The sequence below is a fragment of the Buceros rhinoceros genome, unplaced genomic scaffold (assembly GCF_000710305.1).
Source record: "Buceros rhinoceros silvestris isolate BGI_N320 unplaced genomic scaffold, ASM71030v1 scaffold36398, whole genome shotgun sequence".
Taxonomy (NCBI): Eukaryota; Metazoa; Chordata; class Aves; order Bucerotiformes; family Bucerotidae; genus Buceros; species Buceros rhinoceros.
Window position 1 is genome coordinate 13,498 of NW_010428101.1, and position 27,563 is coordinate 41,060.

Here is a 27,563-nt window from a genome sequence, read left to right on the forward strand (position 1 = left end):
CAAGGCCACTTTAAAGCTGAGGCTCTGATCCTGGTCCTTGCCGGAGCTGAGCCACAGCCACACACCCCATTCATCCCGATCCTGGCCAACTTCCCAGCTTGACTGCAGCCCTGCCTCACCCCTATAGACTTGCCTGGCAATCACTGATACTGGTCACTGTGTTCAGACCAGATCCTGACCCTGACTCGCCTTCTGAACTAGATTTTGGACCTAACCTGTCACTACAGATTTGATTGGTGGTCTGGTGCTGCCGAGGCTGGACCCAACTACCCTCACCAGCACTGTCTCCCGCTGTGTGGTGGGACTGGTCCCTTGCTGGTGAAGCCACTGCTTCTGCTGGCTTTGTTTTCATGCTCAGTAGCTGGCCTCCTTTCCTCGAGAGAACAGCTTTGTCCTCACTGCACTCTGACACAGAGCTACAACAGCTGAAGCTAGCAATAAGTATTTGCTGAGAAACAAAAATCTCATGTCTGAGCTTTTAAAAAGTTCCTCATTTTTAGGGACTGGAATGCAGAAGGTTGCTTTGAAGTTGTGCAAACCGTCACATCTACATCACTGGCACAGATCTGCTGAAGCTTCCCCTAATCTAGCGCTAGCTACTGCCAGATGTGATGCAAGAGTTAACAGAGGGTCACTCAGTCTAAAAACTCAGCCCATAGTAATATAATTTCTCTCTTTGCCCTACAGACTACGTAGGGGCTCATGCATTAACAGTGTAAGTTCTGCTAAGGTTTATCTTCCTTGACATCTTTGTCATTGCTTAGCACTGAATTAGCTGACTGGGGTTTAGTACATCAGTTATTGTCATAATGCAGAGAGGAATACTGTGTTGCTCTAATTACAAAGCAGGCAATCATCAATTTTAAAGGACCATTTAAAAAAAAAAAAATCGAAGTATACAGTTAAAGAACTAACTAAAGGCCTAATTCCCTCGAATTCCATGTGTAGTCCGCAGCACGGAACAACACCAATCTCCTCCTGTAACTCCACACACCACCCTTTGGATCCCAGCAGCTCTCCTTGCTGCCTTGCGCTGTCCACCCTTCCAAAGTTTCACTTAACAGGCATGGTGTTCTCCAGCTGTCCATCTACACAGTACTACAGAGGCTTTTGCCATCCCCCTTGAGGCACCCATGTGCTGTACCCATAAAAGCTGAGGAGTTAAAATCTCAGCATCACCACCTCCAACTGGCCATACTTCACTTAGCTCGCAACTTGCCCTGCCCTGCAGCCACAGCACATCTGCAGCCACACACAGAGCCTGCCTGCTACGGCACCAGGCAGCAGAGCACTCTGTCATACCTAGAAACACAGGCACCATCTTTGTGCAGAGGGATAAATTCTGGCCCCCATTTAATCTAGTTCTTGCCCTACATTTCCACTAACATGGAAGTCTGAAGTACAGTATAACTGACTTACGCTTACCTGACAATGTTAAGCAGGAGCTAGAATCAGTAAAAAGTCTGCGTCAAAACAGAGAAAGATGCATGTTCTTTAAGTTCTTTTACTTTTTTTTAATAAAAGTATCCTAGTGGTTTCAAAATACAAAAGTCCCAACAGCAGTTTTTCCCCCATTGTGTTGCATCTTCGAACCATCATCACTAGATACGAGCATTAGCTAAAACCCAGAACTCAACAGGAAAAGAGATTTGAGACATCACAGATCACTTCCTTCTGCAGGCATGATTTTTTTTTTATATAGAAAATAAAACCCCAACATTTTTATTGACTGTGCTGTAGATACCTGTACAGAATGTAAACTTTGATATTTCACCAGATATGTGAATAATTCTGGAGAAAGGGTTATCAAGCACCTTCATTTCAACACATTTTTGATATTTACAGTAAGACATACCTGATTAAGTGTATTAATAAAATGAATAAAAAGTTATAAAAAATCTTTTAAATGTTTATATGGTTTCTTATTTTATGGTAAATATACAGTTAAAGAGGAAGATGTCACACAGTTAAGACTAAGAACTGGCTCTGTTTAAAACTGTTACTGTGGTGTCTGAAGAGGGAGTGACAAAACAGGGATGTTAGCTGCTGTGGTCATGACATTGTGAAACATGTTCTGGCAGAAGGTTCACAAGGCCGGTTTCTTAATGCTGCTGCGGGTCAGCTTGTGGGTAAGCTTCCTTTCCAACACACAGTGTGGAAGCCAAACTTCACTCCCAGATTTGTACTGCTAATTTGACATAAGAATGTGCATTTTTATTTTCCCTCCCCACTCCAAGCATACCGGTGATGATGAAAACATCAACTTCGCTTTGCTTTTCTGCACATCTTTTTGCTGTTACTGAACATCGGTACACAAATGGGGTATTGCCACCTTTTTTTCTTTTAAGCACCAAGACACAGGTGACCTTTCTGGAAATCAGATTTTCAGCTGGTATTTCATGGTCTTTGAAAAGGCATGGCATGGTTTGCTAAAGAAGAAAGATGATTAGGATAGGATTCAAAGACCACTTTCAGGCTTGTAGAATCAAAAATAGAAATATTCTTTTAAAAGCTCTGAGGAAACAGATGTGACTGTGTGTCCCTTTAAACAGCTTCAAACAACTCAACACCCATTCTTTCATGAACTATCAGCAATTAAGATCTATATCTAAAGTTTGTTTAGTAGCTTTTGTGAAAACACTCAGGAATCCACCTCAGGAGAAAAATAAATCTCTTAAAATCCAACAAAAACTTCAAATAGATCCACTAAGCAGTGCTGATTGTCTATAAAGAACTACCCTCACAGCACATGGATGAAGAATTTCCGTAATCTCAAAAGATGAGATTCAATTTTTGGAAGTGGGAAGACTGGTAGTGGAAAGGAATGCAGTTAGGCATCAAATCTGTCATACTAACGGAAGTGTTCCCACTCACATCTATTCATCCTTGTGAGCCCTTGGTTGTTTCTCAGCTAAAGATACAGTCCAGCACACGATGGGCTAAACATGCCACTATGCAGATAACTGCTGCATGCTCCAAGGTGCAACCCAGTCACAGGATTTGAGTCACGCCATCCTCTTGACTCCGTCTGATATTTGTTACTTCAATTTTGTCACGAGATATTTCCTCCTAGCCCAGCACAGGTGCAACGAAGGTTTCCATATCTACCTTTAAAAGAAAGGAGATAATAGTAGAAGGAACAAGATGCAGTTGGACCCAACCTGGTCATCTGTGTCTTGCCTAACTGCTATAAAACAGTCATTGCCTGTGTGTGTGTCTACGTATGTGCATTGGGGCTTGATGTCAGCATTATGGAGCACTTATCTTTAGGACCTGATTGTGTTGATAGGAGTGAATTGTTTACAGCACACTTCCAAATGGTGTCTGCTGCTCTAAAGCTTATTTTAACGCTCAGTTTCTTTCTATGCAATCCACTCCAACTGTGTTGTCAGGGCAGCGGCAAGAACGGCCTCCTGGGGTAGCCAAACAGAGGTGAGTACAACCGCCATTATTCACTGTACAGTAGTTATGTCCTGGAAAAGAAGAGAGATGTAAAATGTTAAAGAAAAACAAAAGCAAAACCACAACTAAAAACAAAGACAGACACAAAAAAGTGCAGATTTCATGACTTCACTAGAGAAACAAGCCATAATGAAATCGGGAATGAAACAAAACTGCTTTGGGGAGATGAGAGTCGTCATACCCCTGGTGTCAGCTTCTGATATTCACTGCAAAGAAAGATCCGGATATTGAGACAGAGCAGGAGAGGCAACATGAAAAAAATTGGCTGCTCCTGAAATGCCCTGCATAAATTGGCTAAGTGGTCACAGGCATCAAAATGAGAGACAGTGAGGAAACAGAGAAAGTGCAACACAAAGTCCAAACTGCTAGAGAACATCACGCCTGGATACCTACCACCCACTACAAAAACACAGAGGAATGACCCATGAAAATAAACACAGATCAGGTGGGTGGGGAGGGCTGCGTAGTGTTGGAGGGTAAAACGAAAGAGAATACAGTGCCAGGAGCAGTGGATCTGAGGGAAAGGCATCCATCAGAGAAAAATATTTGAAATAGAAAGAAATTATATGAGGTTCTGAATATTATAAGTGTTTACTCAGAGCACAAAATGTTGTTTCATTTTACACGGCCTACCAAAATGGAACTGTGAATTAACTAGTATTAACAACATAACTGATTTCTTAATTATGACATCTACATGCGTTTTTAAGCTCTAAAGCAAGCTTTCAATTAAACTAAATAGGTTTTTAATTATATATATTGAATAATGTGAAGCAAAACTATCTTAGGGTTTTTTAGGCCTAAAGCAAAACCACCACAACTCCTAAAATTCCAGCCATGTTGTAATAATAAAGTTAACTCTTCTCCTAGCAGTGATTTGCTAAGAATAGCAGTGTTAAGAACAACGAACAGTGATACTGCTTCCCAAAGAATAAACTGTTATTTCAAGGGAATCAGCTTTGTCTCTTCCATGCTTCACAAGGGGCTTTTCAAAAATGTGTATGAAAAACTTAACATTCAAGAGAGCAGAAAGACCAGACCAGCCATTCCACTTCCTGCTGCCTTCTGAACATTCTCTTTTTAGAAACGCTGGGCATCTGGAAGGCCAGGATATTTCTGTAGTTTAAATTTAAGGAACTAAGGTCCCAGCCATGAATACAGCATTCAGTTTAGATGGTGACAACATAGCAGCTTTTGCCACACGAGTCCCCCATCTTGATTATATGCTTGCCTTTTCATAAAGGATAGAACAGGCTTCTTCTTCCCTCCCTGTTCTGGTTTCATATGGCAACCACAACTGGTTTTATTAAAAAAAAAAGAAAAAAAAGAAAAGAAAGAAAATATGGCTTTTAATTTCTTTAGTACATGGAAGTCTAAGCACTGAACAGTTCTTCACTAACTACCTAGATCAGTCGGCAGCCTGTCAATGGATGCTGCTACTAAGTTCATTTATACAGTAAGGTGTTGCACAGCGGTAAAAACTTGTAAGCATCAGGATTACCTCCCGGGCACTGAGCAAAGGCTGTAGTGATTCCATAGAGACGGGAGCGCTTGTGCGGCTGGAAGTTATCCTTTTCTATTGGAATCGTGCGATCCACTGCTACAACAGCATCCCTGTTGTATGCAGAAGAGAATACAGAGAAGCGAGATGAAGGTGGAAGTACAGGGGAAAACCAAACTAACCAACCAAAAATTTAAAGAAAAAAGAGAAGAAATCTGAAGTTGCTTCTTTTTTACAATTAGGAAGTGACTCCAGAAGCAAAATCCTCCAAGACCAAATCTTTCCTGGATAACTCAAATATGTAATAGCCTTCATTCTAGACAGCTAAGAAATTTAGCAAGGAGCCACCTTACTAATTTGGAAGGTACTCCCAGTACAGGACAATGTCCCTCTACAGGAACAGATCCTTTAGTACTTTTGGCACATTCTCCATATTCTGCCCCTCTGACATTTTTTATGGTCTAGCTGACGTTGCAGCTATTATGTGTAATGTTTATGGACAATGTTGCATTTCCGGTAGAGCCTGATATCCAGAAGGCATCCACCTAGCCATAAGCAAACTCTTCTTCCTAAAAATAAAAGGGCAGTCAATTGACAGTCCCGTAATGTACTGTTTCATGTTTATATAAACCTATTCTAGAATAGCATTTCTCAGCTGTTAGCTTGGAAATCCTTACATAAAATAATAGCTCTTCCTGCTGCAGTTGATGGTGTCATTGATGAAACCCAGTCAACATTTATGTCAAGAAAAAATAAATACTTAAACATGCATGGACTGGGTTTTTTCTGGAAAATATAGTAAACTCTAAAGTCCTGATCAAATGTCAATGTTTGTTACACCATTTGCAATGAAGCAAGTGTCATCAAGGCAGTAAAAACATTTTTTTCTTGTTTCTGGTTGATCATTCAGACAACATAGTTCATAGAAAGCCATGAGTGACTAATTTCTGCCCTCTACAATGTACAGCCAGTATAGCCATAAGGGAAATATGTTAGCTCCCACTCCTTTCCCAAAAATGTTCCATGTTAAAAGCATTTTCTTAAAGGAAAATTGCTGTGCTCAAAATGAAAACTCAGTTAACTGGCAACATCAACAGGTCAGCTCTACAGATCCACCCCGCCCTGCATCAGTTATTGCTGGGAAAGTGAAGAAAAAGAAAAAAAAAGTGACAGAAATGTGTGAGAGGTCAGGCATGAGAAATGCAGCATATACTTCAATTTCTACCAGGAAGAACAGATTAAACCAGTCCATATTTTCTTTGGCAGATAACATACCTTCTCCAGTCTGTGTAGTATAAATTCTTCCCATAGCTTGTAACACTAAAGGGATATTGAATTCCTTCAACAATCTTTCGACGACCAAGCTGATTAGGGTTCATGCATTCCAGCCTCTTGGTACCTGGGTGTAGTGAAAACAAGCCTTTGAAACAGAGCAAGAGAGCTCTGATGAGGGATGAAGGTCAAAAGCAAATATGAAAGCATGGACAGAGTAAAACTCCCTGGAAGTCTTTCAGTATGCTGCTTAGCCAAAGCCCTTCCCATGCCACAATCTCTGCATGTGCCAAAGACTGGATGGAAAAGTACTCTGGTCCTGATGCTAAGCAGCACACCACCTAACTTACAGGAACACAGATGTCTAGTGCAGCCTTGGTCATTGCTCACAAGCTGAGATTCCTGTTACAGATACCAGCTGGTGTGGAAGCTGACAGAAGGTCTTCTCCATTTTGGAGGGATACTTCAATCACTAAGCAGTTCCATCTCCTCTGGAAGGCATTTCTGCAAAGTTAGTTTGGTGAGCACGTTCTCAAAATGCTTGATGGATTGGGCCGTGAAGGCAATACTGTAGGAAGAACATCTAATTTATAGATACAAATAAGGTGTAAAAAGGTCTTGCTGTAAAGCTACTACACATGTTGGGAACACTGCTAGTGGATGTAAACATCTGTAGGTTTCTCTTAAATAGCAGGTTTCAAAATTAGGGAAAAAGGAGAAGAGACGAATGCAAGAACAAGAAAGAAAGAGAGAAAAAGAAAAGACAGATACCACAAGGAGATATGTTTCAAAGTTGTAGAAACTGTCTTGCAATGAAAAAGAGAGCTTGACCTTTTTAGTTTATCAAAAGCTTGAAAAACTGGAAACATAAAAGCACCTCCACAGTAGATCTCTGACAGAGTCTACAGGGAGAAAGAGGGGGGAAAACATTTCAGATGAGAATTAAAAGCACACTTTTTTTTCTTTTACTTCTAAGACACTGGCACAAAACTAACAACATGTTGATGGCAGAACCTTCATCTCTTGATCTTTAAAGGCGAATTGCTTTTTCAAGACTTGCTTCAGTCAAATATAAGCCAGTTTTTGCCTAAGGTCACAGGTCTTAGAACAATAGTGCCAGGATGACATTCTGTAGGGCCAGATTAGATGAATCAGTGTTCATAACCTGTTCTACAAAGGCCTAAACACTCCCTAAAAAGTTATCACATACAAGACATGGAGATAGTAGGTAGTTAGTACTAGGTACTAACTAACTAGGTACTAACTAGTACTAGGTACTAGGTACTAACCATTGATGGTAGTAACAACAAACAAATTGAGGTATTATTAAAGCCAAAAAGAAAGGCTTGAAGTCTAAGAGTCAGCCCGAAGAGATGTAAGTGTTAATTGGCTGTGGATAATTTAAGGAATAGACATACTTACTCTACTACTATGAAGAAAGATTTTAGCACCAATTTACCTGCATCTACCCAGCACAGCATTGAAGAATAAGGATCAAATGTCAGCCCATTTGGTAACCCAAGATCGTCTTTAACAAGAATTCTTCTGTTTGTACCATCCATATATGATGTTTCAATTTTAGGCGCTTCTCTGTTCCAGTCAGTCCAGTACAAGTTTCTTAAGAGGAAGGAAAAAGGCAAGAATTAAAACAGTGACTTGATTTCAAAAGAATGTTGTAATTAAGAAAATGCTAAGGCCACAAAGATAACATGCACAGATCCTAAATCATTAAAATACATAAATTGTAAATAAATAAATAAAAAGAAATAAGAAAGACCACATTGCTCTTTGATTTGATATAGAAGTAACAAAAGTATAGCAAAGATGTAGTAGATGTTCCATTAAAAACAAAACCAGCAAGAACACACATGAGAAGAAATATTTTCTCTACACTGTTTAGGTTACGTGCAAGACGCCAGGCAAAAGGAGCTCTATTTCAGCAGTTCTGAGGACCACTCAAAACGCACGACTACCGTTCTCCTCCTCACCGCCCACTGTGTCTGCTCAGGCTAAGCAGCACGAGCATTTGGCATGCATTTGTGGGAATCATTCAAAACCACATTTTTCTTTTCAGTGCACCAGGTAGATACAACGGTATCAGAGCAGTTCATAGTCATCAGAGAACCCCAGAGAGGACAATTAATTCACTGATGCTTTATTACTCATGGCCATTTCTTAGTGGAGGTTTTTTTCCTCAGATGCACTTTCTGTGGCTGAGAAACACACAGCACCTCAACACAAGCCCCCTTGTTATTTACTCCTTAACACATACACAAAATCTATTAGGAGACAGAGGTCTGTGCTGCTTGACCTGAACCCGGAGCCCTATTCTGTCAGTGGGATCCTGCACAGAACAGAGGTCTCTCCTCAGTCTGACTACATTTGAGCCTCTCCCCTTCTCCCACGTCACAAAGTGCATTTGTTTTTTTTTCCTTACTATGCTGTCATTTGCCGTACAGCCACAGACGTTTTCAGCCCACTATTATGTGACTATTATGTAAAAGTTTATTTTATGCTAAATGAATTAGAGAAGTCAACACCATTACTGTCCCATTTAATTTTGTATCGCTCAAATTTTCAAGGATCACATGCATTCTTTTCTCATTACATACCTTGTTTGCAAACATCTGGAATGAAGATGCATCTTCCAAAAAACTCTCCATGAGCAATATAGTACTTTTGTTCATAAATGAGTTTTCACCAAGAGCATTCCAAATGCCTACTATATCAACTAAGCAATCATTTAGTAGACCTTCGCAGCAATTTGAGACTGAAAAGAAAGCCTCGTTGCTTCTGTGCTGCTGAGTGTTTTGACTGAATTGCCTCTTCTCAGCAGTGGGCACGCTACAGAAAGTTGCACCAGGACAACAGCAGGCAAGCTCAGACATTTTTGAACAGACATGCAGTACTAACACAGACTCTGTAGCAGGTTTAATTTTCCCTGTAATTCTTCCAATATTCAGAGAGAAAAAATGCCAACAGATCAGAGACTACATAAAAGCATGCAGATACTTCCATTTTTGCAGGCTGGAACCACACCTTGAAAACATCTACACTTTCCTACTAACACTTCGCTAGGCTGTTTCTGTGACTGTAGCTTACAGGCTCAATTTTTAAAGTATGTAGTTATCAGCATCTTCACGTAGAAGCCTAATAGGACTTTCCCAGGCAACTGAATGACAGAAGCAAAAATGGTGACAGAACAGACACCTGAGAGTTTTCGAAGAAGGAGCACTGTACAGGAAGAAGGGCTGTCGTGATGGAAATGAATATAAGATTGCTTAATCTAGTATTTTAGACCAGTAGTCTTGCAAAAAAAAGCTTTTTTTTTTTTTTGTAAGAGCAACACTTCTCCTCCTGCAATGTTCTGAAAACAATATACATCTAAGTATTTGACAAACCTCTCCAAAAAATATCACAGCATTATCTAGCAGGCATTTTAGAAGTTTTATTTTCAGTATACCACTCAGACACAGGACACAAGTAGGTTGTTCCATTTCTGTTTGTTAGTTGTTTTAGGAAAAGGTAGTCCCATTATTGTCTATAGACAGCCTAAAAACACAGACTCAGCATATATGCTCACATTAACTAAATAAAATCAAGCTTTGCACATAAGTCTTGGCAACGTATCCATACCCTCTTACAGGATCCACAACAATTGCTCTGGGGTTCACCAGGCCAGTGTCAAAAAGGATGCGACGCTGGCGCCCATCCAGCCGAGCCACTTCTATTCTATCCAGTTGAGAGTCAGTCCAGAAGATGTTGCGACCCAGATGATCTACAGTTATCCCTTCAGGGCTTCCCAAGTCTGCAGGAGAACAAAGGAAAACATGCCTAGGCATTGTATTTATTCCCAATACACAATGTCAGCCTCATAAGCATAACTGAGAAGTTTCCTTCAGTTTTCTGGCTATGGTCCAGCAAAAGCTACTTCGTGACAGTTGGAAAAAGAATACACATTTTGCCTTATGAAATTTAAATACACAGAATTTCCATAAATATGTAGAATGACCAACTTTACGAGGAATTAACTCACCATGCGTGTAAGCTTTCCTTGGGGGATGGACACAGGGAAAGAACTGATAGCAGACAAATAAACAGAAGAGAGTATCAGAAACTTATTCTACCCTCCTTAGCAGGCCAAGGTCTAGAATGGATTTTATAATCCTTGATATCTGCCCTTCTCTGGTACTGGTATATGTGGCACCCCTCTGAAAACTGGATTTATGCTAAATTTAGCCAATGCAATACTTACAAATAATCAAGCTGCAAAGCACTCGAGATAATGATATTAGCTAACTGATGGAATTTAGATCCAGTTCTTTGTTTTTGCAAGGCAATCGTTTTTGGAACATGTTTTAGTACTGTACATGTACAGTTTTTCTTGGACAGTTAGTCATTCCAAAAGCAACAGGAAATAGCAGATAATACCTTACTGCTTTAGTATTAGTAATTTCTAACTCACGTGAAGGATGCAGAATGAATATATATAGCACTCCAAGGTTTAATTCATCCACTACGAAAAACTGCTCTATACTTTTCAAGGTTTATACACCATTGAAAGACAGCAGGCAGATTGTATGTGATGTAATAAAGCCAAAGACCGGTACAAATCAATTTTAGTCCAATTTCAGTTCCAAAAGAGAAAGAAATAATTGTACATGGTCAATCCCCAAGTGATGTGATCCTTCATACCAGCCAGCTGTTGAAAGAAACCACTTTTTAAATGCAGATACACAGATTGTATAAATGTCCAAGAATGACAGAATGCGGCCCATTAGCCTTCTATTATTTCTCAAGTTTATTTACTGACAGCCATTAAACAAACAGCACGTGACAAAACCAACCTTTCTGAAGGAAAGTCCTCTGGTCCAGAAGGCTGGGTAGAGCTGTATAAAGTTTGCTGCTGTGACTTTGCTATGAATAATAGTGGCTCAATAGCCTGAGCAGCTTTTGCTCTCTCTCACACGTGGGTCACACTTACCACATCTAACCTGGACATGTGACATTTTGGATGTCTATTCATTGCTAAAGAGGTGGAAAAGAACAAGTAAAATGTAACTCACTGCTTTCGAGACAGCTCACACAGGGGGCCCCAAGAAGGTAAGTATGAACCAGTTATCTCTTTACTCCTCCCAAGGGCACTTGGGCATACTTTAACTTAGTTACACTGACTTCATATTACTACTTGTACTTGTCCAAGCGCTGCTGTGGAGATAAACCTGTCATCTGCAAGAAACGACCTCACATGTACTTCAAACACTCAAATGTTCCTACCTGTTTCCTTGCTAATGGCAGAGGCTGCTGAGAGTGGCCTTATTTTGAGGTGATGGTAGCTACAACCCCCAGTCTCTGGGATCAGAACATCACTGACTAAATGGTCATGCAGGAGCTCCCAGACTCTTTTAGGAAACAGAAGGTGGCAGCAGGCAGTAGATCTACTACTGCCACTGATTCCTAGGACCCACACCCTATTCCCTAACTAGTTTCCTTACTTTAGTTCCCTTGCTTCAGCTATATGCCAGGAGGTTTAAAGAAGTCTAAATTAAATGTCTTTCCTGTCTGGTTGACAATGAGTCAGGAAAAACGTCTCCCCCAGTGGAGGCGTGAGGGAATAGGTAGGCTCTATGTATCACAAGCCTTTCCAGAGGCACAAATGTGTTCCTGCTATATTGTCACAGGCCTGATACAGTCACAAGCTCTGTCCCTGGAAACAGGCTTGTACAGACCTGTACAGCTGATATGACTTAGAGCACTTACAACAAGGAAGAAAGCTCTCCTTCCTGATCTGCCTCCACAGCTGCAGAGCCCAGAAAGCCTCTGCAGGCTATGCAGCTGCAGGGATAGATGAGAACTGGATGGGGCTCCACAATTAAACGTGTTTCTGCAAAGCAATGCAACTTGGATTACAAAGAGCTTTAACAAACAAAAAAGTAGTGCATTGCACAAAAATACACGTGAACTGAAGAAAGCAGCTGCAGCTCACAGGAGGAAAGAGACAAAGACCAAAACAAAACAAAGAATTCTCACGAGTCTTCAGAGAGGGAGGCATTTTCCTATTTCCTGCAATTTTAAAGTTTCAGTTTTGGCCAGCATAGAAGCCATCCATTCAAATACTGAATATTCAACCTTATTTTGTTCTGACTCCTTATTGAAGAGCCTGTTAACACACTGAAAGTAAAGTGCAACATTGCTTAACAACTCTTCAGGAATGGCACTCACTTCCTATGCAAACAACAGAACAAGAAAAATCAAAAGATGTCTTTACACACACAATGTTTTTTGTAGCAGATAAAAACCATGAGGTTTCCATGTGGCTTTGAAGCACCTTGAATTGCCTAAAATTACCAAATTTAGTTCAAAATCTTCAGAAATATTTTTAAAATATTTTCTACACTAGAAGATTTTTGATGCATGCACACACACTCTCATTAGGCAGACTAATTTATATCCATATAAAATTTTAGCAATAGTAATTTCCCTCACTTTTTGAAGTGCAGAATCTGAGAAAATACTTTAGTATTGGACATTGGAAATCCTTTCCCCACAGAATTTGTAGTTGTACAGGCACATGCTTGCACTAAAGGTTAGAGTCCCTCTCAGATTAAGTATGTTGGAATAAAAAACTCTCACAAATATATCAGCCAACAAGTTTCATAGAAATATGAAGGTCCATAATTGCTGGAATAGTTAAGGATGGCCTTAAGATCTCCTTTTTTCCTTCACAGGACAGTGGTAGGATCCAAGCTGCCCCTATCTCTCTGCTGCCCCTAAAAGCCTGAATGGAGTCCCAGCAAACTGGCTATTCTGAAGCACAAACTCCAGGTAGAGATACTCAATACATCCAGAGAAAACTAAAGCAAATTTGTTGCCATTTCAAAACTTGCTGAGCATTTTGCTAAAATAACTACCTAAAATTTTGTGACAATGGCTGCAAAGGATCCAAAGCAGGTGTGACCATCTCCAGTATCTTGACTTCAGAGGTGTTCTGGGATCCTGAGGACACTAGTACTCAAAAAGTACCTCCAGCTATTTTTTAGTTTGTTGGTTTTTTTTTAATGCCTCCCCATTCACTTTGTTCTCCAAACCAGTCCTTCACCTTAAACCTTTCCATTTGAAAAAGGTTTTCGTGTTTAAGATGCATGGGCTTACACTTACCCTTCTAATGAAATTGAACATGGCCCGCAGTGAGCAGCAGGATCTTGGGGGAAGGAGTATAAGAAAAGGACATAAACTGTAAAAGCACTAACTCCACAATATCCTCTAGTCCAATTCCCAAATCCCTGAGCAACTCCAACGGCTAAAACCAAACAGGGCAGCTTTACTCACTTTTATTTTACAACAGCTTGAGTGGGAGGCATGGAAAGTCACAGCTGAAAGAGATTCTAGCCACCTTTCAGTTGTTTGATCCCCAAGACCAGGAACAGAGAGCAGAGGTTCTCCTCTTCAACTTCACTGCTCACCAGTCCCTTCTCAGCCAGGCAGACAGCTGACAGGCTGAGAACAGGAGAGTAAAGGACTACACATAACCAAATCTCAGCTAGCCAGTGGATTACCTACCTTACTTCCAGAACAAAAACCAGAGTGACACCCACAGATGATACTTCATGTGAACATACAGACGTAACTCTTCAGTCAGCTTTAGTTTTGATTGTGTTCAGTACTCATTCAACAGCAAACTGACACCCCATCATCCCCTTTTCAGATCACGAACACACTGAACGATGATGGGTCTACTCCAGCCCATGACCTCGGTTTTAACAATAACCTTCCTTCTTTCTCATATTTACATCCTGCAGCCATTGCATCACTGTAAGCATGAATAATGTCTATACACAGCAGTCTGAGCTTAGCCTACCTATGTGTTCCTTTTCTCATGGCCAGGGACACGGGAGCTTTGCAGGAAGGATGCTGGACCATCTTTTCTGATCAGTATGATTGATGAGACGTGACTATAAAAGAGGTGGGCTACATAAAGGCTGTCAGGCTGGGTGTGATATAGCACAATGAATCCTCAACACAGGAGAGGGAAGTCTTGAGTGCACTTTAAAAATCCAGGATGTCATGACCCGGATATTTGCCTTGAGAATACTAGCTATGCTGCCCTGCTATAGTGGCAACCCTGAGGATTTCACCACAGGTAGAGAGCAGTAAAGACATCAAGCCTACATGAAGATTCCTTCCCAGAAGCGATGAAACATCCAAAGGTGGTTTTGGAGTGTTTTTTCTCTTTTCTTTCTTAAACTCAGCAAGAATATAAACACAGCAAGAACATAAGCACAGGCTAGGACTGTAACTGGGTACAGAAATCCTCTAAACATTCCTGTGAGGAGCTGAGACACTGTCCAAAGCCCAGACTGTGAGGCTCTGAACCCTGCATTCATTGGTACCTTGAGATATGCTTTTAAAACACCACAGCAGCTTGACTCATTTTTCAAATCCCTCTACCTTCAATTAAAACATCACCCCAGTGATGTTCACAAGACACTCCACGGTTAGAAAGGTACAGTATCCTGCAACTACAAATAAGGACAGAAACATCTCACTGACATGCTGCTCCCACTTCTGGCCTTGAACTTAGCTTATTTAAAGAGTTTAACTTCTTGCCTATCTTAGCAGTGGAAAGGCAGTGAAGGGCTACTGCACAGAGAACAGATCTTTTCTCATTTTACGTTCTCCAGACTTTTTGGTTGTTGTTTTTCCAAATAACACCATCTTATAATGTTACAGCTCAGGCAACACCTGGCAAATATATATTACTAAATTCAAGTGTCTAATCTCATTTCTAGGGAGTTGTAAGAGGAAGAATTTTGTGCTGTTACCTGTTTTGATGATGGTTGTTGGCTCCCCGCCATGCAGGCTAGCCCTGCTGATTGAAGGGCCGCTGATGTCTGTCCAATAAACCATCTTGTCCGTGCAATCATAAGCAACTCCAATAACAACTTTGTCCTGTTGGTCAACAAGCAAGTTACATCAGCTTATGCTAAGTGACAACTATTTGCCAGCAGCACTAGCTTATGAGACAGGCTAAGCCTCAAGCCTGAAAAACATAAAAACCTTTAGGAAAGGTGGGAGATGGGTAGGACAGGCAGAGAAAACAAATGGATGACAGTTATTGCAGAACAGCTTAGAAAAATACTTTCAGTTATAAGTCCCTTTTAACCTAGGAGACACCACTGACAATTATCTTCTTTCAAAGAAGCATTGTAGATATTAGTACTGAACAATTTATTTGACTTCTACAACTTCACCTGCATATCCATTTAATGAAAGTTCATGGTGCTATTTTACTGTGTTATTCCTCATGTTCTTTTTTCTTTCATTCTTTCCCTTCAAGGAGAAATAAGACTCCTATCAAATCTGACTTGCGTTCTGTATATTCATCAAGCCGTGCATTGTGGCTGCACTTCACGCAGTGCTACCTATGTAGCATCATTGGACTCAAAAGAATTCTAGCAAAGTAAGGTTTTAAAACTAAAAATAGCTTAAACGAATACTCCATAAATGACTCTGCTGGAAAGAATATGCTCAGGGACAAGGAATATTATATATGCAACTTTCCAGGCAGAAGAAGATAGGACTAGAGTTTGAGTTTAGAGTTTAAACTCTTTCCTTCAGGCAAATAAAGAGACTTCCAGGGTAAAACAGTAATTTCACACAGGTTCTCAGGTCTATCACCTTTGCTGCTTTCGTAACTTGCAACTTCTTAGAAAGATGGTCCAAAACCATGCATTAAAACAGAGGCACTCATCAGCATACATTAATGCTGTAAGCTACAAAACAACCTGAACACCTCTACGCTGCTAAACACTGTCATTTCACAAATACACAACACTGAGACAACACAGACAGAGACAACACTGTTTGCAGAGATGGAAAGTTTCATTTTAATCGAAAGTCTTAAGGAAGAGTTGCATGTTATCTCTCGGGACCTCTTTCCTGAAGATACTTCTAAATAATTTATTTAACCTAGATCGAGTAAATAATGAGACTAGCTGACAAGGATTCAGAATCTTGTCTCTGTATCAGCCTAACTACCCCATTTTGCGTATTTTTACATTATTGCAGCGGCACTTTAGACAAGAGACAAATGCTTGATTTTGGCCTTACATTACAACACAGTTTGTGGTACTATTTACTGAACTGAATCTGTTAATTTAGTCAGTATTTGGTCTGCTAAGTATTCACAGCAATGTAAAAAGGGAGGCCAGTGAGCTACCTGGTATTGCTATTATAAATACAGTAACACTGGAATGAAAACAGAAATCCCAGGCTTTGGGCAAAACAAATTAATGTGTTGAAACTGGAAGTGGGAAGGGTTGGCGTGTGTCACGGGTGATGGAAAAGATAGGTTCTCAGCATCAGGGATTAATTTTCAAAAAAAAAAAAGATTCTCAAGACAGTAGTAAGAAGTGTGGGAAAAGATTTACCATGCACTGGGCCTGCACGTGGGGAAGGAAGTAGAAAATAAGAAAAAAAAAAAAAATCTATCTATATATCTGTAGCCAGGAAGTGCAAAGAAGTGACTGAAAACCAAAATTTAGGAAAAAATTTTGAGGGAATAAGAGGGGGAAAAAAGGGCCTCTCCATACACTGCTCTTGTAGGTCTCCTAGACTATTATACCAGAGTCAGAAAGCCAATGGAAGCATAAGTGTAGGAGAGTTTATACGATGAGCTGTTGGAGGCACGTGAGATCACAACCACCAGATTTTTGTCTTATAAGCTATTCTTTAAAGGCAAATAATGTTTTCTACAGTACAGTTTTAGGCTCTTTGACTAGTCAGGTCAGGAATTTTCAGTGACAAAGTGATGGGATACTGAAATTTTAAGAGTAAAAATTGAGTTTGGATCTTAAATTATGAATCTATATTGACAAACACTCTAACTTTCACCTTTGTCACAGGTCTTCCATGGACATAGCATAGTAGGTTACTTACTGGAATATGCAAGAGTGCTTTTGCACCATTTTTCTTCATATTGTTTCCCTCTAATGGAACATGTTCAATTTTACCACTTTGGGCAAAAAGCAAGTGAGTTCCTGGTGGCAGAGGTACTGTATCTGGTCGAACAGAGGGCCCAATAACAACAGGAGGAGCAGCTGTGCTCAGACCTTGTTAATAGAGAAGGAAACAGATGGGGAAAAGATTAGCTTATACAGCATAACAAGGCTCCTTGTTATTTGCAGAGACACGATTACAGTCAGACTTCTTAGAAGGAAACAGTCCTATAAGCAGACACTAATAACTACAATCAGATACAAAAAGCTGCCGAATTTTTCCCCTTGGCTGACAGAGATAGAGCAATTGACATAACAGGTCTTCTCACAATCAGTTCTGTAATTGTTCTTTCCTTCAAATGTTTAGAAAAACCTGTTCTATTTTGCTTCTGAAGTGAGAAAGATGTAGGAAAGAACTTCTTCACTTCCTGAGGCAAGTCAGTTACCACACATTCTGATTTGCCACAGCTCCCAGAGGGAAGAAATTAAAAGAGTTCCTCAGAGTTTCAAGGCAATGAAGGAGTTAGAAAATTGTCTTCACAGTCAGAGGCTCACCACAGTTGTCCAGACGCCCTGGCTGAAGGAAAAGTGCATGCTGGAGTTACCAACGGATTACGGCACAAGTTATATCGTCACTGGATAGCAAAGCGCTGCACTGTTCCAAGTCAGTGCTGTATCTCAGGGGCATGACTAAGCCCCACATTTGGGAAATAGTGCACTTGGTTGCACCCACAAGAAAAAAGTACTTGAGCCACTTACATGGTGGTTGAACTCCTGGGCCACTTCTGGTGCCATCAATCTCATTTCCATCCCTATCCACACACCAACAATATCCACTGCTAGAATGGCACTGAGTGGGCAGGTAATTCCCGTGCTCATCACACTGGGGAATGAAGTGACCAACTCTCATCTCCCGCGGGAAGAAAGTGCCTCCAGCTCTGAGAGCTACTTCTTGTTCACGTTGGCATTTGGTCTTTTCCACTTCTGTGAAAAAAATAAAGACCAGTGAACATTTCCGTTTTAACAAATAACTATGTTCTATTAACAGTTGAAGTATGCTGATGACTTACAATGCAAGTATTGTTGCTGCTAGAGGAATATGGCACTGTTACAAACCTTGAAGGCATATTCCTTCAGTGCACCTTCAGGAACAATCTGCCCTATGTAAATGTGACACATTTGCCTTAATTTTAGCTTTCAATATGTAGTTTGAAACAGAACAAAACAGCCCCCCTGCAGCTTCTTACATTGAAGGGTCATAAACAGATGATGGAAAACACTGTCTTTCTCCTTGAGGCACATAAGCAAGAACACTCCTGCCCAACTTGCAAACCCACTGTCTACTCATTTGGAAATTATCCATGGGCCTTAAAATTAGCCAAGTCATATAGTGGATAAAGGTTTTTTTGTAATGTTAAAAGTCAAGTTTCCCTTCAGAGCCACAAGAAAAAAATCACAACACGAGGCAGATGCTGAGTTCTCTACAGAGCTTAGGAAGGGAAACGACTCATTACTTTGATATATATATTAGTTTTTCAGAGTTTGCTTATGAAGTTTGAGCACTCATTTCATACTTTTGGGCCTAAGAAAGGAATTGCAGGGGCAGATAGTCCAGTCCCTGGTAAAGCGCGTAAGTTAAGGCTATAGAGAAAACAGGAATACCACTACAGACCCAGAGAAACCTATGATGCACAATGGCTACACGACATGCATATGTATTATTGTAGAGATACAGAGGAAAGACTAACTTTCCAGATTATCAGGAGATTCAGGGATTTGGTTCTTTTGGTTTCAATTTTACAAAACAGTCTGGACTAAAATATACATCTTCTTATCCTATTATCTGCATGCAATAGGGAATGTCATCTGGATCAATACGTCCTTCTAGATGCCAAACAACATAATGAAATTAAAAGAATACAATAAAAATAATCTTTTCCCTTCACTTGACAAAGAAAATCTGACTTTGTTTTACCTTACACTTGAGACCCCTAAAAGTTCTGTGCATTGGGAGAGAAAGAACTCTAATTATTGGAAAAATACGTTTTTCCCATCAATGATTTCTACAGACAGAAATACTTACTACAAACTGCCTGCTCAAGAGGATTTAACATTACACTTCCATTTATTCCTTCCTTGTTTTTACATTGCCTAGTGGACAGCATTAGCTAGTGTAGCTCAGACTAGACCCAGCCCTGCTGAGCAAAAAGCTAATCCCATGTGCCCACTGACTGTTGTGGTGTATCTCACACAAATACAAAAAAGAAGGGTCATTTTTTTATTATTATTTAAACTAGTTATGCAAGCAAAAGCTTTGGACAAGTTTCAGCAGCACCTGGACACAATTACAGAAACATAAATGTCTGGAGAACAACTTGCTCTGAACAACTGAAATATTTGGCACCAGCTGTAATGTGGGCGGTGGAGAGCCTTGACTTAACCTACAAAACCAGACCCTGAAGGAAAAGCTCCATTATCTATTTCAAATTTTGTTTGCATGTATTCAATACACTATGCAATATTCAGGTAAAAGAAATGTTGATTCCATTTTCTCTCATAGTTCGCGAGAGAAAGCAGAGGGAATACAGAGTATTAGTAAACCCTGCTGGTTGGAGGTGGGTTGGACCCACCCTGTTCTGTTCATTGCAGAACAAAATCTTCATCGCATTCTGTCATCTTCGAGAGACACTGTTAGCTCCTCCTCAGTGGGATATAAAAAGAAATGTAGAAGCTGGTCATTTTCTTTCCCATCTGAAACTCACAGCATTAGAGAATATCCAACAGCTTACAACAATTTTTTAAATCAGTAGACTAAATCAACTTTATGAAACTGAGTTAGCAAATATGAATTACACAAAGGAGTGTGTATACACTCCCAGATAGGACCCAGCTGATACATAAAGTATGTTAGTAGTATTGGTAACCTGAAATACCAATGTCTGTTCTAATTTCAAGACAATGTTCACATTTGTATCTGCAGATGTTATGCAGGAATACTGATCATTGCAACGATCAAGACCAATCTCACAGATGGCCTGCTGATGCAATTAGCCCCACTAAAGTCAAGAGACTAGCCAAACTAATTTTCAAAATCAGTACTCAGTTTCTAGAAGCCAGAGAATATGATTTGCTCTTTCTAAAAAATTCCATCAACACTGATTTCTCAGTTGCTTTTAGGAGTATCTATGTATTTTACTGCTTCTGTGCTCCTCAAAATCTCTTATATTTGTGGTAACTATTTTAATAGTATCGAGTGTGATAAATAATCTATATTAAAGAAACATTCTGAAAAGAAGTGAAGCCAGTACTACCATGTTCATCCATGCTGACTCACCCATTTTAACCTGTCTTTCAACATCAAACTCATTTAACTCATTTCACTAAGAATATTTTAGCCAGTATTAAAATTTGTAAACCAAAACAAGCCCCTACACTAGTAAAGACAGTGCGGATCAGACACTTGGAATCCATACTGTATTTTTTCTCTCCTTATCTCTGAATGATGAGCACTACTACTATGCTTGCAGTTTAGAGGCACCTAAACAAAAGTCCAGTGTTGTAGCCTGTGCAACAATGAGCACACAGTCATCTGAGATACAGATGGCAGCTGGTTGGGAGAAATCGTCTGCTTATACAGTCACACATTTTACTAAGCATACTTAAAAGAAGATGCTCTGATTTTGCACGTTTTTAATTGCATTAACTGTCTGAAATGAGGCTAACTCTGACAGGGTTTGAAAGATGAGACTGACACAGTAAATGAAGCACATTCCCTGCCTTGATGAGCCAACAGCACAAGTCAGACAAAACAAGTAACAAGAATTGGCACATATTTAGGTAGCAGGAGGGCTACTTTGTAAGCCAGCTTCTACACACAAACCTTATGGCTAATAACTTTCCTTTCCTTCAACACAGCAGTCTAAACAAGGTTTCTTATTGCTCTTCCTTTAACATAAAGACAGTAATAAATTCATCTAGTCAAGACTCTTCAAAGATACAGAGCACTTCATGTTAGGAAAGTTCTCTGATCTCCTGACTGGCATAAAGAAAACTTTGATTAACTACAACAGATAGAGCTAAGAGCAAATAACACCTATGTGGGGTAACAGTGCTGGTGCATCTCCTGCTGACTGTACATCATCTGACTGTAGCTAATGGAAAACAAGTCATGCCTATTTCCAAGGCTCCACATCCAGGGGTCACCAGCCCTGATTTTCAGAGGCTCTTACCATTCTTGAAACCCATATTTAAAAGCCAAGCTAAATGATCATGTCAATGATGAGAAAAATGGTATGCGCTAGGGTTAGTTCTTACTGTCAGAGATGAGACAAACAGTAAGAGCAAGACCCGGGTAATCTTCAGTGACGCAGGAAAGTGGGGGTGGCAATAGCCTTTTATTAACAGGAGGACCAAATTAAATATTTTTCTGTATCTATGTTTAAACATTACTGATAAGCATTTGTTTTAAAATTGAGTAAAAATCTGTTCTCAGTACTTTTGATGCAGCTGATGCAGGTAACACACTGACCTAATAGCTTTACCTTTCCCTGTGGCACTCGTGCCTACAGGACAGTATAATATTTGAAACAAAGCACCATACTGAGGGCTACCTTCATTTGATAAATGATTAAAAACTGAAAAAAAAATCACCTGAATCAGTGGACAAATGTCGAAGTAGTGGTATTTCTAGTAAGTTCATAATTTGTGGAAGAAAAAGAGCCACAAAACATGAGAAGGACAGGACCTCATCACTAGGTAAACTGAGCTCATTAAGGTCAAAAGTAAATTCAAACAGTCAAATGTGGAGTTACACTCCTTGAAACACATTGTGTAGACCAGCCTGTAAAGATAGACTCATCTTGGAAATCACAACAACAACAAAAAAGCGATCAGCAGATCACAGCTATCAACCAGCAGATCGCAGCTATCAATCAGCAGATGAGCTGCAGCCAGCTCAGTGCTGTAGGGATTGTGAGGAGGTGTAATACGAATTCAGCACATATACAGGTATAGAGAAACAACGTGGGACTGGGGAGACAATTCAAGGAATGCTGGGTCCAGCTTTGGTAATCACAGTTCAGAAGTAGAAAGTAGTAGAAGTGTACAGAAAAAAGCTCCTAAGCCAGAATTTGTAATGCAGAACAGAGATCAAAGGTCTGATACAGAATTTATGTTCCATGGGCCACAGCACATACAAGATAGATACGTAGAACAGTGCATCCTGAACTCAAGCTAAATGTATACCCTTCCGCAGAAACCTAAATTTGTATTTACTGTTTTAAAGACTTTTTTTCCCAGTTGTTTCATAAACTACCAGTGACAATCTGAAATTTAAAAGTCACAGTACTATATCACGAAACTTGAAAAAATGAAATGGAAATAGTAGGGATGTGGAAAGTGGGTCAGATGAAAAACATACATATACACATTTCTCACGTAAGGGAAGAAACAAACAGAACAGGGAGAAAAAACAAAAGCCATATAAAAACATTCAAAGTCTTTTTTGGTCATAAATGAAGCTCTTGCAGCAAGACTGCAGAAAATGATTTATGGACTTCCAAAAAAAGATGGAGGCTGAGAAAACAGGCTGAGAAACTGAGATGGATGGGACTTCTTCCCTTCCATTTTGCAGGGGGGAATATGGTCTGATACATGAAACAAAATCCCATTAGTTCTGCCATAGCATTCAAAAGTTTTTAAAGAACTGATATAACTACTCAGACAGGTTTTTATTCACAAGCTAAAGACAGAAGTGATTTAAAACTGTGTCCAAAATCAGTACATAGTCAAAGCGTACTTCCTAATTTCCTACATGGATCATTTAATTCCCCAAATATCATAAGGAGTTATATTGACATTTTTAATTGCTGTTCTCAGATGTTGCCAAAAAAAAAAAACCAAAAAAACCAAACCCAAAACAGAAGAGGAAAAGACCCAAGACAAAATTACACACTTCCCTTTGAAACATTACGAAGGAAAATGAAGGGACACTTACAGTGTTCCCCTGGTAAGTGCATTTCTCATGTGAAACAGATTGTATACAGAGGACCAGCAAATGACTTAACAGCCAGACTCCTAGTTCCAAGACTCTAGAGTTGTTTCTGTTTAGTAAACAGTGTCTGGGGTCTGCAGGGGTAGAAACACTCAGACATCTGGTTTTTTGAAATGGAAAAATGAAGCGTGAGGAAATAATGAAGTACAGAATTTCTTAATGGCTGTGAGCAGTGGGACATTCCAGCATCATTAACTCTTTCATTAACCTGTTGTTCACTCATACAGACATTCTCTTGTGTGCAACTCAAATCCATTTGACTGTTAGTCTACTCGTTTTAATTCAGCTGTGGTAAGATTCAGCTGTAGGTTTCATATAATAATAAAGACACCAAATATGCAAGCAACTGTACACACCTATTGGAAAAGGGCACAGCTAAAAGAACTGAGCATTTGCAAGAATGAAACTTTCCATGGTATTACCAACTGGCAAAGACTTCAGTGACTTGACTGAGGCTAATTAGATCAAAACCTTAGTGTGTAAAAAGGGAAAGAAAGGGACTCTAACTATGGCCGAATACAATACAGCCTCGTCTGTAATCTCCATTCTGCAGCAACTTACTTTACAAACTGGGTGCTAAAGTAAACTAAGCTGCTTTCTGCTAGGCTTCAGAAAGTATATTTTGATTCTACCTTCTGGTAATGGATTAATTGTTGGATATAACCATTTAAAAAGTACTAGAGCTTCAGCAACTGATGACATCCCAAGGGCACCTACTGTTCTACTAACTCTCTAAGAAAGGAGGAGTAGGGAAGTTTGTTGTAAAACACTGCCTTGCTGTAAATTCTGCCATTGCTGCAGATGAGCAGAGCAATACAGACACCCTGTATTTGAGTCAGGAGTCAGCAAAAGTGAGACTTCTACACGGATTTTTTTCTGCTCAGAGCATTTCATGAGCAGAGCCAACTGATACAAGTGTTTCTAAAGCATGTCTTCTGCTAGTAGTACAAAACAGTATAAAAAAATAAAAATCAGAGAGGCATATATGAAGACTAACAAAACCTGGCAGATCCCCATTCACTGAAACAGTAGATACAACAAAAATTTCCAAAATATTTTGTTATTACCATTAAAGCTATGACATGGAAAGATCCCCATTGTATTGAGTATGCAAAGTCAGGAAGTGTACAGGATAAGTAGCAAAAAAATAACATAAAGCTACTACAAAACAGTACACTGTGCTTAGTAGACACACTAACCACCGCATGTGAAAAGGTGTTCTTAAAAAAAAAAAAAAAAAAAAAAAAAAAAAGCCACAGCCACCAATATCTCTATGGTTATCTTTTAAGCTGCTCAGACATCACATTGTGCTCTTCCACAGACAAAGCCTCGAACAAACCACACTTAAGCGTGCTATCACAAATACTCAAAAGGAATTAACTGTGTCCTGGTAATAAAGCTGATTTGTTGAATTCAAGTATCAGTCTACCAAAACACCTGTTTCAGCTATAAAGGGGATGTACTGAACCTGAAAGCAGTATTTCTGCCTCTACAATTCTGCCTGAAGAACTGGAAGCTTTAAGATGTGATTTTGCTTCAAGTTATTCACATCAACTTTCTCCTCTAGGAGGAATAATCCTGGTTTTATCAGCTGGTTGGTTAGCTAAGTATTTTGACAGAAATCAGAAACACTAGGTAGTTCTTCGTTCATCTGGCATTAAAACAAAAATACGCATGCATGAGTAGTTCAAAATTATGTTGAAAGACTGGCAAAATGGCAAATGCTAGAGTTTTAGAACTGAACGCTGCAAAACCGCCTACAATATACCTGTGATAGAAAAATCTACGTGCACTGCGTAATTTGACGTAACCCGTGTTGTTGAGCACATGATGAAAAGTCATGTAAATATGACTTAAAACAAGAAACAACCTTGTGATTTTTTTTATGCCTTTCCTTTGCCTTTTAAGACATAGGTATTCAATTGTGCAAATAAAAAGTCAGAAATTCAGAATTATGGAATATAGTGGCAAAAGAATATTAAGTTTCAGCAATGCATCAGGTAGTAATATTGTGCCATGCAGATAAGAATGTTTAAGCTAGCACATCCACTACTTAAAAAAACCCTCAGTTTGGAATCATTGAATACTCTGGACATCATTAAGACCATAGTGCAGAAGCTGAATTATATAGAGAGATTTCCTCTTTAGTCATTCTGCTTCTTGTTTTCTTTCCCTTTGGCCCTATGCCCTACTTACTCTTTGCTGCACAGTTTGAGTTTCAGTCTGTTGAGAGGCGTGGGGTCTTTTGCCCAACAGCAAGAATCTTAGAAGGAGGAACAATGGGTTTGAATATACTCAGGCTTTATTTTCCGGATGAAAACATTCACCATTCTGCCAAACCTGAGTGCTGTCCCATAGGTCTGCCACACTTTTGAGTTAAAGTAACCATAAAATGTTCCTTACTTTCTTTTTTTAAGCATACCTTCAATATCGGGAGTTTTATGCTTCAAGGCCTGAAGTACAATGCAAGCACAGAAGCGTGTGAGGGTTAAGAACTTTCTGCTAAACAGAGAACAATCTGGGTAAATACAGAAACAACTAAGTGCTAGTTAGCAACTCCAGTTAGTCTTTTTGGACTCTTGCTGGCTATTCATGGCACGTAGGCACCCAGATCACTCTGCAAGCAACAGTGCATGCTTTGGTCTCATCCTTCACTTTTCTCCTGTAATTGTTGCATTTCATTCACACTGCCAACAGTTCCAGATATTTTATGGTAAGTAGTCAAACCCTTACATAGGGCAACTTCAAAAGATAGTATCAGCTTGGGGCTGAGAACTGCTGAGGACAGAACAAACAAACAAAGGTCAGAACGTTGGACAGGATATCATGGAGAAGTGATAATAGTCAAGATGCAGATTTTGACACAAGCTTGGTGAAGTTCAAAACTTGAAAGACTTGAGGAAGAATAAAGACCCCAGTAAGACAACAGACAGTCTCTTCCAGAAAGGAAGCAGATTAACGTATATCCTCCAATGCCCAAATTATATTTCTGTTCCAACTTTCAAGAACTTTAAAATTTTACCTCCTAACACACACCGGAAACCATCTCCACGATAACCTGCCTTACACTGGCAGCTGAAGGACCCAGGAGTGTTGTAGCAGAAAGCATCTGAATGACAGTGGCCCTGTTGACATTCATCTACATCTGTAAAAGAAAAGACAAATCTCAGATAATGTTCCTCCTGATGGACAAACCAGAGTGATGAATTAAAGTGCAAACCTGCCACATTACTTTCAGGTCCTATTTTAGCATATCTGATTAGAATTATAGTCCTTTAGAAGAACATCTATACAGAAATGTGAAAGGGAGGAAAAAAATAGCATGCACGTATTCAGCAAATCCCTGCACTCTGCTGTTGATGGGTAACTATCATTGATAACTCACACTATTTTAGAAACATATGCCCATGTTTCTCAGGGAAAAGACTAAACACACAAAAGTAGTAGGATCTAGCCAGCAAGGTTTCCAACACATAGTTGGGTAAAGCTGCTCCCCCACTGCACTCCAACTGACAGGAAACAGAATTTAACATTTTTACATAGTCTGAGCATCACGTGTCGCTACCTTATTATCATAAACTAACACAGTGCAAACAGTTCCAGCAGATGAAGATCTGGTCTGCCAAGTGCAACTACTGCAATGTTTGCATTTACCTCATCTTGGACCTTCTGTAGCTCAAATATGGAAGAGCGAATTCAAAAGTGAGAGAAGGAAAGGATAAAAGCTTAATCCAGTATCTGACCGAGAGACTTAAGCTATGAAATTTTCTACTTTAAGTCAGGACATTGCAATCACCAGCCAAATTGTGCAATAAAGAATGAAAAAACCCCACAACAAACGGTGCTACCCACCCTCACAGGCACGCCCGTCTCCAGTGAAGCCAGGGAGGCATGTGCAGATGTAGGCAGATCCGCCGGTGTACACACACTGGGCACGCTGAGGAATGTCACAATTGTGTGTGCCTGTCTGGCAATGGTTTATGACATATTCAACAGCTGCAGGTTAGATGTACAAGAAAGGAGAGGAAAACTTGAACTTTTCTTCACAAAGTCTGAAGCTCATAATAAATTTACAGGGAGAGAAAAACAGATGTGAAAGTATACAGAAGAGAAAGGAAACACTTGGGGGCGGGGGACAGTTGGGATTTTTTTTTTTTTTTTTTTTGCCAAAATCTCTCCTTTCACTGGTTTTAAATCTTCTTAATGTTTTACAAGGAACTGATTGTCCTCAGCACCTCAAAAATGTTTGTTAATATAGAACAGGGCAGAAAGGCTACTA

At 39.8% G+C, this 27,563-nt stretch overlaps 1 protein-coding gene across 1 annotated transcript; it reads right to left on the reverse strand.

The window, feature by feature from the left end:
- Window positions 1-3,236: 3,236 nt before the first annotated feature.
- Window positions 3,237-27,280, reverse strand: LOC104498735 (nidogen-1-like; the record flags this gene model as incomplete). The annotated part of the gene is made up of 10 exons (XM_010142151.1): window positions 3,237-3,473; window positions 4,964-5,076; window positions 6,239-6,362; window positions 7,695-7,852; window positions 9,872-10,043; window positions 15,058-15,184; window positions 17,174-17,346; window positions 17,992-18,216; window positions 26,307-26,429; window positions 27,137-27,280. Coding segments are annotated over 10 exons (1,481 nt in total), but the record flags the coding sequence as incomplete, so codon positions are not given.
- Window positions 27,281-27,563: the final 283 nt, after the last annotated feature.